The sequence below is a fragment of the Rhinoderma darwinii genome, chromosome 4 (assembly GCF_050947455.1).
Source record: "Rhinoderma darwinii isolate aRhiDar2 chromosome 4, aRhiDar2.hap1, whole genome shotgun sequence".
Classification (NCBI taxonomy): Eukaryota; Metazoa; Chordata; class Amphibia; order Anura; family Rhinodermatidae; genus Rhinoderma; species Rhinoderma darwinii.
Genome location: NC_134690.1, coordinates 275,294,956 through 275,311,117, shown reverse-complemented (window position 1 = coordinate 275,311,117; position 16,162 = coordinate 275,294,956). Strand labels below are relative to the sequence as shown.

Sequence of the window (16,162 nt, the reverse complement as noted above, 5' to 3'; positions counted from 1 at the left end):
ATTAAATATTGTTAAACGGCAACCATCTTACTAAAGGGAAAACGTGCCATCTCCGTATTACCAAGCTGCAACAATAGAGTGCAGGCTATGAAAAAATATAATAGTCATATTATTTTGGGATTCATATATGAAGGTTTGTTTTGATGCTGTGAGCTTATCATGTAAAGGAGTACAGTTCCCACGATTCCTCTCTCGTCTTCACACACAACACAGGCTCTGCTACTGACACTGCAGGATCTACTGCCCAGAAGGGGAAATACGACAGGGAGGGAGGGGAAAGAGCAGAGGAGATAATAGTCATGTGAATTTTCGTTCTTCAGAGAGGGGAGATAACCACATGGTCAGAATACGAAACCTCTTTAAAGTGTAACTAAATGTTCGACAAACATCTGACATGTCATACTGATTTTGATTAATGGGGTTCCGAGTACTGAGACCCCCACCATTCACTAAAACTAAGTGGCAGAAGTGCTCGTGTGAGTTCTCGGCCCCCCACCAATTAAAACTTCTGACATGTCAGAAGTTTATCGAATGTTTAGTTACCCTTTAAAATCTGACTTCAAACGAAATCCTACGATGTTACAGTTCCCTTATTGAAATTTTTTATATCACTACAGGCTATCCCGAACCAAGGGGTTGTGTGTTTCCTCAAGTTTATCTCCCCACCTCATACCCAGTGAGCTATTTCAAATTCCTATTATCGCTTCTTATATTACCTTCTCCACTTTTTGTTGTTCTTCCTTGTAACCCCATTTCCCTGTCCAATTTGTTTTATGGAGGATACACATCTTATGAAATTAGCTGATTTGAACTACATGTCCATTTTCCCGTTTAGGGTGCACACTCGGTCTATCTATTTCAAGGATAACCGACACCACACCCTGGTGTGTTCTCTTCCAACTTATATGTTATCACTTATGATAAGAAGAAATAAAAAAACAACTGTCTGAGATATTTCCTTGGTACCATGACAAAAATCTGGTTTTCTTTGTATTTGTTAAGTGGGGAGGTGGCCAAGCATTTGCGCAGCTCTCTCCATTTTGTTCTATGAGAGTTACGGAAACAGACTAGTAGCGCTTGCTCAGGTGTTTCCATAAATCTCATAGAACAGAATGGGGAAAGCCGCATGCATGCGTGGCCACCTCTCCATGTAGTCGCCACCTCACCATGGGGTCGAATGACCACCGTTCTGTCCAGAGCTAGGACCTGCATCTATCATACATTTCATTCTATATTCTTTGGATATGCCATAAATGTCTGAGATGGGAACAACCCTTTTATGGAGTTTAGGTTTTGGTATTTATGGCAGCTAGACTAACACTGCAGACTGCACTGTTCTTGCCGTCAAAAATTACGGAGAGGGTGAATGAAACCCAGATAGGTGCAAAAATGAATAGGCCCCTTTCACACCATTGATTTGTTTTAGTTTTTATTATCCAAGAAAACGGCATACTAAACAATGCAAAAAAAAAACAAAACAAAGCAACTCCATGGCATATTATAGTGTCATTTTTACTGCATTGAATTAGGGATTTGCGATGCATCGAAACTTCGATACTGTTTCGATACCATGCACCCTGAAACTGTTCAATACAGTTATTTCATGTATTTCAATACTAAGCTGTGCGGCCGCACATCTTAGTATATTAATACATAAACGTTGTTAGAGTAGGGCTGCGGCTGTGTACTACAGTAATTTCCCCGCTCCTTTGTCCTGTCAAGTCTGTGATGCGACCAGTGCCTCACTAATGATTGCTGACACTGAAGACAGAATATGGCGGGCCCACTAAAAAACATCCCCATGCTCTGTCTTCAGTTCCTGCGCCGCCCCTCATTAGTGCAGTGCCAGCCGCAAGAGACCACCGCAGGCTGACCACGCACACACACTTATTGTCAGGAGCAGGGCAATGGCTCTATTACACAGCCGCAGCCCCGCTCTAACGGTGGAAATCAGAGAAACCTCTCATCTCTGCCGTTATTCCCCTGAATGCTACGATCAAAGCTGACCGCAGCATTCAAGGGGGGAATGAGATGGGGGGATGCCCTTTTGATCGCGTCACGGGAAATCCCTGTGACGCGATCGAGGGACATACCATATATGTTCAGCCAGCCCAGTGTCCATTAAAGGACCCCGGGGCTGTCTGACCATATTTCCTGTTAGGGCATACTGAGGTTGGTCCTAACAACTGCCTGTGTACTGTCAGTACACAGGCTAATGTACTGGCATATAGATATATGCCAGTACATTAAAGTAAAAAAAAAAAAAATAGGTAATGTTAAATTTAAAAAAAAAAAAACATTTTGTACAATAAACATAGTCTCAATAATAAAATATTCACATATTCGGTATCGTCATGACCGTAATTACACATGTATAGCGTTATTCATGTTTACGCTGTTATAAAATAAAAAAATTGCTTTCACTTATTAATGTGAAGCACGAGGTATTATGAATTTTGAACCTCCATGTGCCTCACATTAATCGTAATTAACCCAGTCATGTACCTCACACATTAACCCAATGTTGTCCATTATGACTGAGGAACATGATGGGGTTAATTACTATTAATGTGAGGCACATAGAGGTTCAAAATTCATCACACCACGTGCCTCACATCAGAAAATGGAAGAACTTTTTTTAATTATTATTATTGATGGCAAAGTATCGTTTTGGTATCGAGTATCGCAATACTAAATGAAGTATGGGTATCGGAGTCCAAATTCTGGTATCGTGACAACCCTACATTGAATATGGTTGCACCAACAAACAAGAAAAGTATCCCACTCTTTGCCGCTCAAATGTACGCCAAAAGGACACACGTTTGACTTATGTTTAGCCCATAGAACCCTATACAGTACCTCATAGTATTTACATGTAGATACTTTTTACTTTTTTTTGTTTGCTATTCATATGTTTTCTTCTTACGTGGCCTGTAGATGTGGTATAAAAGGGACCTAACTTCCAGCTTAATAAAGTCCTGCATGTATTCCTAATGAAACTTCTTACCCCCAATAAAAGTGAAAAAAGTTGATACTTGTCAGATAGCTGAACATTCTAGATTGATACACTTCTAGATATGGATAAACTAAGCTTCAAAGTAGGTTATTAAATGATAACTTGTGCATGGTGCTGGTGGACAAAGGAGGAACGAGGACAGAAATAAAATAAACTTATGCAAATGTGTTTCTGTCCCAAAGATCCATTGTCAAGTTAGGGCGCGTTCACATATATAATTTGCGTCAGCATCAGGTTTTTTTTTGTCACTCAAGTGATTTAGGCTATGTTCACACGGGGTTTTTTGACGCGGAAACCGCGTCGCAAAACTCGGCAGAAACGGCCCGAGAACGCCTCCCATTGATTTCAATGGGAGGCGTCGGCGTCTTTTTCCCGCGAGCAGTAAAACTGCCTCGCGGGAAAAAGAAGCGACATGCCCTATCTTCGGGCGCTTCCGCCTCCGACCTCCCATTGACTTCAATGGGAGGCAGGAGAAAGCGTATATCTCGCTGTTTTGTGCCCGCGGCGCTCAATGGCCGTGGGCGAAAAACGGCGCGATAATTGCCGCGAAAATCGGCATGCAGGGAGAGGAATATCTGCCTCAAAGTTCCAAACGGAATTTTGAGGCAGATATTCCTCCCCCAAAATACTCCGTGTGAACATAGCCTAACACTGATGGAAAAACTGATGCAAAAATATATCAGTTGCCATCAGGCTTTTTCACAATTTTTTACTACAAAACCATCAATTGTCGTTAGTTGTCATCAGTTTTTAACATCCTTTTTTAAAATCAGTATTTACCACAATGGTCCACCAAACAGGCAGTCTAGGGTCTGAAAATGTGCTAATTTGTGGTGCATATTTTATGATAGATTCTATACATAATAGATTAGATACATGTTGGGTACTTGTCATTTCACAAAACTTCTGACGTGATCCTGGAATGTCAGGGCTCTCCTTCTGTGCTCCGGCGTCGGTGCTACACTGAAGCCTGATACACACATTATAATGTCACATATGTCATATTCAGTGCAGCGACGAGGCCGGCACCGAGAGGGAGAGCCCAGAAGGCAGCTGCTGTCCACTCACCTTCAGATCTTCGAAGCAGCCTTGTGAAACTGCAAAGGCGCCGAACACTAGCTTCAGGGAGGAGCTAGTTTTGGCACCTTTACACCAACCCAATCTCACCCCACGTCTCCTACCCACACCACGCCAAGATTTCTGTTGTTTTTATTCACAAGGCAGGGTCAGGGTGTCGGCAGTTAAAAATGTCCATCTTCTTCCATATTTTATGGCCGTTTTGGATCCGTTCTGTGCTTCTGTTTTTGACAGCTGATTGTGACCACCTTTGCATCGGTTTTTCACTGTCCGTTGTAAAAACGGATAAACTTCATTTGTAGGTAATTCCACAGTGTCTTCTGTAGATAATGCCACTATGCCCCCTGTAGATAGTGCCACACACGCCCCCCTGTAGGTAGCGGCATTAAGGAGCCCCTGACTTCAACATCCATATATGGACAGGGACGTAAGGGGATCCCTCTAGTATCGGAAACCCCGAAAGAGCGCTGCGGACGCTTTGGCCGGGCATTCCGCTCCTAGAGGGAGCCCCTGATGTCCCTGTCTATATATGAACAGTGACGTCAGGGGATTGTCTAGGAGCAGCATCCCCGGCCAGAGCGCTCTTGCCCAGGGATTCCGGTCCAGGAGGACCCCTAATATCACTGTGCATATATGAGCAAGGTTGTCATGGGCTCCCTCTAGTAGCGGAATAGGGCCTTATTCATCCATGCCGGGTGCTGCCGGAAAGTGGATGCGCCAACACCCAGCGTTCATCCGATGTACAGTGAATGTCCTACATTTTGTTAATTTTGTACGGCAAAAGGGACATAAGTAAAAAAAATATATATATAGTTTACCTTATTTTGAGGTAGTTGGTTTGACCAAATACATACAAGGTACAAAAATAATCCTCTCATAATCCCTTGTAAGGGTCTGTTCACATCAGCGTCCGGTTTCTGTTCATGGGTTCCGTTCGACCTTTCCTTTGAAGGAACGATTAACGGAAGCCATAGCTTCCGTTGCATTACCATAGATTTCAATGGTAATGCTTCCGTTGCAATTTGTTTCCTTTCCGTAAGGTTTTAGTTTTTTTTTCGCGGAAATAATAGCAGAGTCAACTACGCTATTGTTTCCGCGAAAACAAGTGGAAACCTTACGGAACGGAAACAAACTGCATCAGAAGCATTATCATTAAAATCAATGGTAATCCAAACGGAATCTATGGTTTCGGTTTGGCTTTCCGTTCGCCGGTTATTCCGACGGAAAGGTCTAACGAAACCCATGAACGTAAGCCCAACGCTGATGTGAACAGGCCCTTATAACTGTGCAGTTTGTCTGACATTGCTATGACGCCTGACAGCAAAGTTTCTCATTCTAGCTCTATATTGTCTCCAATACTTTTTATGCATGATCTGCAAAAATGGGTACATTATCACATGACAGATTGTAAATTTCATCCAGATCACTTTTTTTTATATATATATATATATATATATATATATATATATATATATTATTGCGTGTATTTATTCAGATTATTTATTTGCTTAGGGTTAATAATAGCAGGGAGTACATGATTATCCTTGCATTCTTCTATATTCAGGGTGGCCACAATGTGGCTCAGTAGCCGCATGCAACTCCTGCCTGCCTAGGCCCTGTCTCAAGTGTCCAGGATTTACAAGCGCTTTTATGAAAAGTAATACTTCTGCGATCCTTTCTGTTCATCTTGTCTTTGATTTCTGTCTCTGTAGTTATTGAAAATAGCTTAACATATAAAAAGATGGCTGACTGGCTGCTCACAAGAAAGATCCTATTCGAGTAGTAGCAGTGGAGAGCTGTGCAAGACCATGGAAGAAATAAGTGCGGTGTATTATTGGGGCACTGTGGCTGGCATAATTCTATGGGCACTGCTTAGGCTGGCACATTTGTAGGAGCAGTCTGCTATGAGCATTATTATTTTAAACAATTTGTGGGCATCATTTGCATCACTGGCTCTGAGCACTTAGGCAGTGGAAAAAGAATTGTCTTGAGGTTAAAAAATGTGTGGCCAGGACAATAAGGGGAGAGTTCAGAGTAGAACATATATATGAAATATTTTCAGTGGAATTTGCTTCTATTCATTCATGATTGTAACTCCCAAAGGGCAGTTATTCGGCCTCTTCTGCACTAGATACAGATCGCAGATAAAAAGTATGTACAGGATACAAGCCATTAAATCAACATAAGCAGGGTCTGTGTACAGAGGTATGCAGGGAGAAAAGAGCTAAGGTTGAGTTCACATTGTCTGTTTTTGTTGCGTTTTGGAAGACTTCCAAAAACCGCACCTTAAAAACCGCACGCATTTTTTAACTACAGCAGGCTTTTACAAAGTGTTTCAGCTGTTGTACGGGAAGTCTATGACCATTGAATTAAAAAGCAGATTACTACTGAAACGCTTTGTAAAAATGAGTAGGTGTTTAAAGTGTAGCTAAACGTTCTACAAACTTCTGACATGTCATAGTGACATGTCAGAAGTTTGGATTGGTGGGGGTCCGAGCACGGATACCCCCACCAATCTCTAGAATGAAGCAACTGAAGTGCTCGTGTGAGCGCTCATCTGCTTCGTGTATGTTTGGCTTTTTCCAGAAATAAATGTATCGGTGTACGGACTCAGTACAAAGTCTATGAGCCGGTTCATCGATACATCAGCTTTCCTGAAAAAGCCGAACAGAAACGAAGCAGCTGAGCACTTCAGCTGCTCCGGTCTAGCGATTGGTGGGGGTCTCCGTGCTCGGACCCCCACCAATCCAAACTTCTGACATGTCTCTATGACATGTCAGAAGTTTGTCAAACGTTTAGCTACACTTTAAAAAACACATTTGTTTTTTAATAATTCTCTACCTGTTTCCTTACCTGCCCTATGCAACCAGTGGAAGTTTCCGATGTCATTGTGATTACATTTTGGTTTCCATAGAAACAGTTTGGTCATGTGTAAGTTTGTTTTCTCATTCGCGCTCACTTTTGATAATGTGATCTCCCGGTCGATTCATTAAAATCAGCTGATCGTATCAGCTCATGCTCTTTAATGACAGCGATTAAAGAGAAGGACTTATTTTCACTTACTATTGTTACATGGGTTGTCCCAGTAGGATGTGAATAGATAGTCAATGAGTGATCAAGATTTTGTTAAATATTTGGGTATTTTTTTTTCTATTAGCCAAAATGACTGCTAACAATCATTCTGGCCAGTAGTCTGATTTTCTGATCTGCTCAAAATTTCTTCTCTGCCTATTACCTTTGAGATATTAACAGCAAAGACCATACATTTTTGCAATGGCAGTGTGTGATTTTTTTATTGCTACATTGTAGCAAAATATGTTTGTATTTAAAAGAAGAAATGCTACTTAAGTTCTATAAATAGTGAGCTTAAATAGAAGTTTGGGTTATATATAACATCAAGGGTATATATGTCTACACCTTGATCCGTGTAAAGCCAGGATCACACACACCGTTTTTATGCATATCTAAAAGTGGATCCAAACAGAAGGATAGGTATGATAAGAAAAGATTGATACATCTCCTTTCTTTTGTGTCCACTCCTGTATTTGGGAAAAAAAAAAACTGAGATAAAAACTGCGTGTGCGATCCTGGCCTTAGCGTACCTTTGATTATAAAATACCTTTCCATAAATCAATAGAACACGAGAAGATAACAAACTTTAGGCCTTATTCAGATGGTACGGTCAAATCAAGTCTATTTACCGCGACTGACACAAAAATGCCGCTATTAAAAAAAAACAAAACTTGCCATTACACTTAGAGCAAAGTGGAGATGGATTGACTGCTTCACTGACATCCGGATACAGCTGCTCATAAAAGTCTATGGAGAGGGGAAGAGGAAGCAGAAGCAAAAGACTAGCTGCTCACAGTCTTCTATAAAACACATACAATGAAGATCCTGCTCCCCTATGTCTATTTCTCACACATGCTCAGAAGCAGCAGCAACATGGAGGACATTGTACAGCACTAAGGAACAGTGTAGTTGGGAATTCAGCTCTGGAGTGAGACAGTAAAACATTACTAGAAGAAGCAGGGTCTGCGTGTGTCTTTCTCATTTACAGCAGCTTCCTCGTGCTGTTTCCTTCTCCATAGACTTCTATAGGCAGCTGTCATCTGATCAGTCTGAAGTGGAGAATCCTCTCTGCTCTAAGGATTCTATAAGTGAATACTAAATGAACATTTAAGCAGGCAAGGTGTCACGAAGGGTCTGTGGACCCACTGGGCCGTACCGCCTTGGCGGTAAGGCAGCTGGCCAACAGGGCGCAGGTCAGAGTCTATAGTATATAGGGTACCTGTGGCAGCACGGACAGTAGCTTGGCAGGAACTAGGCAGCTGGTGGACGTCAGGCGTGGAGAAGTAGACAGGCGTGGAATCCAGCACAGCACGACTATAGCAAGCACGGCACTAAATCGGGATACAGGTTACAGGAACAGGTAAAACTGGGAGCAGGAAACACTAGGGGACCATTTTCATAGACAAACTAGAGGGAACACAACAACGCTCAGGCATAGAACTAGGGGGCTGGACCCCTCTTATAGTCCAGGGTACTCACGGGTCAAGATTCGTCCATGAGGTCCGGTGCGCGCGCTGCCCCTTTAAGAGTGGGCGCGCGCGCACCGTACAGGATCCGGAAGAGGTGAGTCGACGGGAGCGCTGGCGTCTCCTGAGGAGGAGGCTGGGGCCAGCGCTTGCTGACTCGTGGCTGCGGCTGCCAGGGGGAGGTTGGAGCTGATAGCCCGCAGCCACGGACACTACAGTATCCCCCCTCTTACGCCCCGTCTTGTTGGGACCAGAGCGAGAGAGAAACTTCTTCAGGAGAGTAGGGGCATTGAGGTTCTCCTCTGGCTCCCAGGAACTCTCTTCAGGGCCGAACCCCCTCCAATCCACCAAATAAAAAGTCTTTCCTCTCACTCTCTTGGTGTCCAAGATCTCCTTGACCTCAAAGATGTCCGAGGGGCCGCTGGAGGCATCCGCAGGGCTGGGAGTCTTGGAATAGCGGTTCATCATCACTGGTTTCAGGAGGGAGACATGGAAGGAGTTGGGAATCCTGAGGGTAGGAGGCAGCTGAAGCTTGTAGGTGACAGGGTTGATCTGTTGCAGGACCTCGAATGGTCCGAGGAATCTGGGGGCAAATTTACTTGACGGCACCGTCGGTCGGATATTCCTAGACGACAACCAGACCTTAGTGCCAGGAAGAAACCGAGGAGGCTCTCTTCTCCTCGTGTCAGCCTTCCGTTTTATGGGGTCCACTGCCACTTAGGATGGAGGATCGAGTGCTGCCAGATCTGCAAAAAGTCTCTAAACGTGGAGTCAGCTGCAGGTACCTCGGAAGTATCAGGCACTGGAAGAGGAATTAGTGGGGACTGGCCGTAGACCATGCAGAACGTTGTATTCCTAGTAGACTCGCTGGTGTGATTATTGTAGGAGAACTCCGCCCATGGGAGCAGCTGCACCCAGTCATCATGCTGTTTGGAGACGAAGTGGCGTAGGTAGTTCTCCAAAATCTGGTTGATCCTCTCGACCTGACCATTAGACTGAGGATGGTAGGCAGATGAAAAGTCCAACTTCACGCCAAGAAGTCCGCAGAGGGCTCTCCAGAACCTCGAGGTAAAGTGAACCCCCCGATCAGACACAATATGCTGCGGCAAGCCGTGCAGGCGGAAGATGTGTTGAATAAATAACTTGGCCAACTGAGGAGCAAAAGGAAGACCGGTCAGAGGAACGAAGTGGGCCATCTTCGAAAATCGGTCCACCACCACCCAGACAACACTGCATGCAGCAGAGAGAGGCAGGTCCGTGATAAAATCCATCGCTATATGCTGCCAGGGAGCATTGGGCACAGGCAATGGCTGGAGCAGACCAGCAGGTCTGGAGTGGGTGGCCTTGTTGGCTGCACATACAGCAAAGGAAGAAACGAAGTCCACAATATCCTTGGGCAGAGTGGGCCACCAGAAATGACGAGCAATCAAATCCCGGGTCTTACGTAACCCCGCATGACCTGCCAGTCTAGAGTGTCCCCAGCGGAGGATTCTTCCACGATCAGCCAGGCGCACAAAAGTCCTCCCTGGAGGAATGTCCCCAATTTGCAGGGGATTGACCGAGACAATGCAAGATGGATCGATAATGTTCTGTAGACTCTCAATGGTGTCTTCTGTCTCGAAAGACCTGGACAAGGCATCGGCCCTCACATTCTTGTCGGCCGGGCGATTAATGAAGCTCAAACTGAAAACTTGCAAAGAACAGTGACCACCTGGCCTGACGAGTGCTCAGCCGTTGGGCCGTCTGGAGGTAGGTCAGATTCATGTGGTCCGTAAAAATCAAGATCGGATGAGCTGTGCCCTCTAGTAGATGTCTCGACTCTTCCAGAGCCAATTTGATGGCCAGTAACTCCCGATCCCCAATCGAGTAGTTGCGTTCTGTGGAAGAGAACTTGCCCTTGGGACCTCTCTGGAACAGGAGTGCACCAGCACCGACAGAGGATGCGTCCACCTCCAACGAGAACTGCAGAGAGACATCCGGATGATGGAGGATAGAGGCTGACATGAAGGCACACTTCAGGCGATTGAATGCGGACTCTGCCTCTGGTGTCCACACCTTGGCGTTCATACCCTTCTTAGTAAGGTTAGAGATGGGAGAAGTCAGTGAGGAGAAGTTCGGAATAAACTGCCTGTAAAAGTTAGCAAATCCCAAAAAGCGCTGTATGGCCCTCAAGCCTTGGGGACGTGGCCACTCCAGGACAGACTTTACTTTCTCAGGGTCCATCTCGAGACCTCGATTAGATATGATGTAGCCCAGGAAGGGTAGAGCATCCTTGTCAAATACGCATTTCTCCAACTTGGCGTACAGACGATTCCCCCGTAACCGTAGCAGAACCTGACGGACATGCCTCTGGTGGGTCATAGGACCTGGGGAGAAAATCAAGGTAGACTACAACACAAACATACAGGAGGTCATGGAAAATGTCATTCACAAACTCCTGGAAGACCCCGGGAGCATTACACAGGCCGAAGGGCATTACTAGATACTTATAGTGTATATCACGGGTGTTAAAGGCAGTCTTCCATTCATCACCCTGGCGAATCCGGATTTGGTTGTAAGCCCCACGCAGGTCTAGTTTAGAAAAAAAAATTGCACCACGTATACGATCAAACAGTTCGGAGATCAGTGGCAACGGATATTTATTCCTCACCGTGATCTGGTTGAGACCACGGTAGTCGATGCAAGGACGAAGAGAGACATCTTTCTTTTTGATGAAGAAGAACCCGGCTCCTGCCGGGGAGGAAGACTTTTTTGTATGAAGCCCCTTTCTAAGTTCTCTTTCACATAGGAGGACATGGACAGAGTCTCTGGCAAGGAGAGAGGATATACCCTATCACGGGGAAGGGATGCACCAGGAATCAGTTCAATAGGGCAGTCATACGCCCGATTTGGAGGCAATGTCTCCGCCTCCCTCTTGCTGAAGACGTCCGAAAAGGTAGCATAATGACCCGGCAATCCTGCCAATGACCGAGGCAGCGAAGGCTGAGCCTAATGAATCCGCGCCAGGCAATGACCTTGACACTCAGGACCCCACTGAAGAACCTCTCCAGAATTCCAGTCCAGAACTGGGGCATGCAGTCGGAGCCAAGGCAGGCCCAGCAACACAGGGTTAACAGCTTTGGGCAGGACATAGAAAGGCAGAAGTTCGGAGTGAAGAGCTCCCACTTGGAGCCTCAGTGGCTTGGTCACAGCTAAAACAGTATCTGGCAGAGGTAGTCCATTTACTAAAGCTACTGTCAACGGGGTCTCCAGAGGGGTGGTGGGTAATTGCAGAAGGTGCACCAGATCTCTGCGGATGAAATTAGCAGCGGATCCAGAGTCCATATACGCAGAGACCTGATGCGTTTTCTCGCTGGACACTATGGTCACAGGCATGGACAATTTAAACGGAAGTCCATCTTTACCCAAGGTCGTCACTCCAAGCAACCCTAGCTTTTGGGATTTTTGGGGTCACAGTTGCACCAGATGGCCATCAAGACCGCAATAAAGACAGAGTCCAGATGTGCGTCTGCGTTGTCTCTCTTGGGTAGATAACTTATACTGATCCGTTATTACCGACTTCTTGGGAGGATCGACGTCTGAGGACAGCAGGGGTTGCTGCAACGTAGGGACCAGACTAGGAAGGGCTCCCTCCCGTTGAACCTCTTGGAGGCGTTCACGGATCCGTAAATCAATCCGTGCAGACAGAAGGATGAGGTCATCCAGGGTAGACGGCAGATCCTGGGCGGCAAGTTCGTGTTTAATTCTGGAAAATAGTCCGTGCCAGAAGCCAGCCACCAGTGCCTCATTGTTCCATAAGAGCTCTCCCGCCAGGGTGCGGAAGTGGATGGCGTACTCATTCACGGAGGTGTCTCCTTGGCGCAGGTTAATCAAAGAAGCCGCTGCAGATGAGACCTGTCCAGGCTCCTCGAACACCATGCGAAAAGTCCAGAGGAAGGCAGGGAAGTCACGGGTCACTGGTCCTTGTCTGTCCCAGATAGGGTTCGCCCATGCAAGAGCCTTTCCGGTGAGGAGAGAAATGATGAAAGCGACCCTGGCACCATCAGACAAAAATGTCCTAGCATACAAGCTGAAGTGGATCTGGCATTGATTAAGAAAACCATGACAGGTACTTGCTTCTCCATCATAGCGGTCAGGAAGTGGCAAAAAAAGATGTGGGTTAATACTGCCAAGAGGTGTAGACTGAGGATCCACAATTCCAGGAGGTGTAGTAGGAGGAACGGCAGCTTGTACCTCCTGCCTACGCGCAAGAATGTTCAACGCCTGGAGGAGTTGGTCCTGTCGAGACCGGAGGTCCAGCATATCCGCTCGCATCTCCTGTTTCGACGTCATAGTCTTAAACCGACCAGCGGGGTCCATGGCCTGAGCGTACTGTCACAAAGGGTTTGTGGACCCACTGGGCCGTACCGCCTTGGCGGTAAGGCAGCTGGCCAACAGGGTGCAGGTCAGAGTCTATAGTATATAGGGTACCTGTGGCAGCACGGACAGTAGCTTGCCAGGAACTAGGCAGCTGGTGGATGTCAGGCATGGAGAAGCAGACAGGCGTGGTATCCAGCACAGCACGACTATAGCAAGCACGTCACTAGATCGGGATACAGGCTACAGGAACAGGAAACACTGGGAGCAGGAAACACTAGGAGACCATTTGCATAGACAAACTATAGGGAACACAACAACGCTCAGGCATAGAACTAGGGGGCTGGCCCCTCTTATAGTCCAGGGTACTCATGGGTCAAAGTTCGTCCATAAGAGCGGGCACGAGCGTGTGCGTGCACCCTACGGCATCCGGCAGAGGTGAGTGGACGCGAGCGCTGGAGTCTCCTGAGGCGGAGGCTGGGGCCAGCGCTTGCCGACTCGTGGCTGCGGCTGTCAGGGGGAGGTTGGAGCTGACAGCCCGTAGCCACGGACATTACACATGGGAAGAGGAGGAAAGGAATATAAGTGAAAAAAGTGGCATTTCTCTGTAATAAGATATACAAAGTTTCTTATCTTTGCTTGTACTATTAATGCCAAATTGTTTTATACTCGGAGGTACACTCTAAGGGCTTACTCACACACACGTGTGTCAAATCGGCCGAGAAAGTAATTTCTATCCCGTTAGGATATTTGCATCATGTGCATCCGTGCAGGAGCCGATTTCACAGATCCCTCATGGACTTGAGTCTATTGAGGGATCTGTGAAAACGGGCAAAAATAGGACATGTCCTATTTTTCTCGGGCCATCGAAGTACATTGCTTTTAACGCAGTCGTGTGATGGCCGTTAAAAAAAATTGTCCGTCACACGGCCGATTAAGTCGTTTGTGTGAATAACCTGTTGTGGTAATTTTTGGGGTTTTTGTATTTATTTTCTTATTCCTTGGCAGTCAATTGTAACTGTTTTTTTTCTTTCTAATCTTTAGGTTTGTATACGTACCCCACCACAAGAAGTCATTGAGATACGACAACACCAACAGAAGCAGCAACAACCACCTATTCCAATGCCAAGCCAGAAAAAACGAAAGCCTGTGAACGATGATTTAAGTCGACATCTGCTTTCTGAAGCAGCAGCTGTTTTGAACCAAAAAGAAGATGAATTTGATGCATTTGGCGTCACAGTTGCTGCAAAACTACGCAAAATGGATGACAAACAAAGACTGTTATCAGAAGTTCTTATAACTGATATTTTGTTCAAAGGGATGATGAAGAAACTCACAGAAGAATCTAGCATTTCCCTATTTCAAATGCCACACTATGCTTGTCAACCACCAAGTTGCTCTAACTCCATTGACTATAATATTCAACATGCTCAGGCAATGACTTCCCCACGACAAGATTATGTTTCCATTAATCATGAATATAGCTGTAGTCCTACGCGGATGAGGGCAAATCAGTCTTTTTGTATGTCTCCACTGCCTAATTCACATGTTATAGAACCTTCCCAGTACAAGGAAGAACATTTATAACCAGTGCGCATTTGTAACAGTGTTACATTCAACACTTTTTAGGGCTTTTATTGGGACACTTACAATTAAAGCTGTTCCTTATTAGGATATAATTTAAGTTGTTTTTATTACAAAACTGGCATTTCTGTTTTATATGAAATTGTATAATTATTACGGATATATATATATATATATATATATATATATATATATATATATATATATATATATATATAGTTTCTTTAAGAAAAGAAAAATAACATCAGGTTTGTGTTATAGAAGATTAGCACCAAAGCTTAATTTTCAAGTAAGAAAGTATTTATTGAAATTTGTCATTTTTCAAATCATCAACAAACAATCAAAACCCTCCTCCTCCTACAATACACTCTCTAAATAAGACTATTGCCTTTATGTTCAATGCGTACTTGAGCAAAGTTGGCTTAGGAGAGATTTTAGATTTGAGAAACGGGTGGTTGGAAGCAGCTAATACCGTCTACTTCAGTAGTGAAGCCTGCACGCCTTAATGCCCTTTTACATGGGCAGATGTTTGTACAAATGCAAATTTTTCGATCATTACCCCATGTAAACATGGCAGCGATCAATCGACTAATCAGCAAACGCTCCTTTGTTGGATGAGCGCATCTTTTATGTGTGCAAAAAAAATCATTGTTTGGCGGCAGGGGACAAGTTCGTTGCCACACTCACCATGAGTGCTCCATGTAAATGGAGCTAAACAAAGCCGTTCTACATGATTTTATAGTCAATCACCACTTGTTACCTGCAGAAAGAGGGCTTTGTAGTGATAATAAGTATACATAAATAGCTTTATTATAAATCAAAAAACATTACATAAAAAATTAGCGACACTCGGAATATATAGTTGGCAACATCATAGGGACATGATGGAATAAATAACTGATCTAACAATCTAGTAATAAAGAGATGACAAACTAGATAATATAGTAATAAAGTGCAATAGTGCATATCCAATGTGTTATACGATAATAATCTCTCTTACCCCAAATAATGGCGGTTCTCCGGACGACACCAACCCCGACGTGTGTTCGGCAGAAGCCTTCGTGTGGGAGTGGAGTCATGCTGGTACCAGCCACCCATTTATGTCTGCACTGAACCAATCAGAAACCAATATATTCATGTGTATACACTAACTCAAATCCCCTTTGGTCATAAACCATACGAGACGTTCTCCATCCCGGCTCTCTGCATTTTCGCGTCATGTGAGCGGCGTCATGACGCAGCACTCCCGCCTGACGCGGTACGCATCACGTTATATAGGTTGTCCCCATAGATACAGAATGCCGAGTTCATGATGACATCACTCACGAATGTGCAATACCCTAGATGTATTATTTCCTAACTGGACAGAAATTACGGAGCGTCTATCCACATATCTATATATTGTGTAATAATTAGGTACAACCAGACATTAAAGTGACCACGCATATTATAACTTAATAATATCTAACTAGTTACTAAAGTAACTATAAATCAGAAAATCAGTTGTTATAAATATATATATATATACACTACCGTTCAAAAGTTTGGGGTCACCTAGACAATTTTGTGTTTTCCATGAAAACTCACACTT

At 44.7% G+C, this 16,162-nt stretch overlaps 1 protein-coding gene across 1 annotated transcript in view; it reads left to right on the top strand.

Annotated features, from left to right (window-relative positions):
* LOC142759857 (uncharacterized) overlaps nucleotides 1-14,666 on the top strand; it is a 61,837-nt gene extending 47,171 nt beyond the window's left edge. The window contains exon 4 of the mRNA XM_075862517.1: nucleotides 14,032-14,666. Coding sequence (XP_075718632.1) covers nucleotides 14,032-14,574 — 543 coding nt within the window. The 3' untranslated portion in view covers nucleotides 14,575-14,666. The remainder of the gene's footprint in view (nucleotides 1-14,031) is intronic.
* Nucleotides 14,667-16,162: the final 1,496 nt, after the last annotated feature.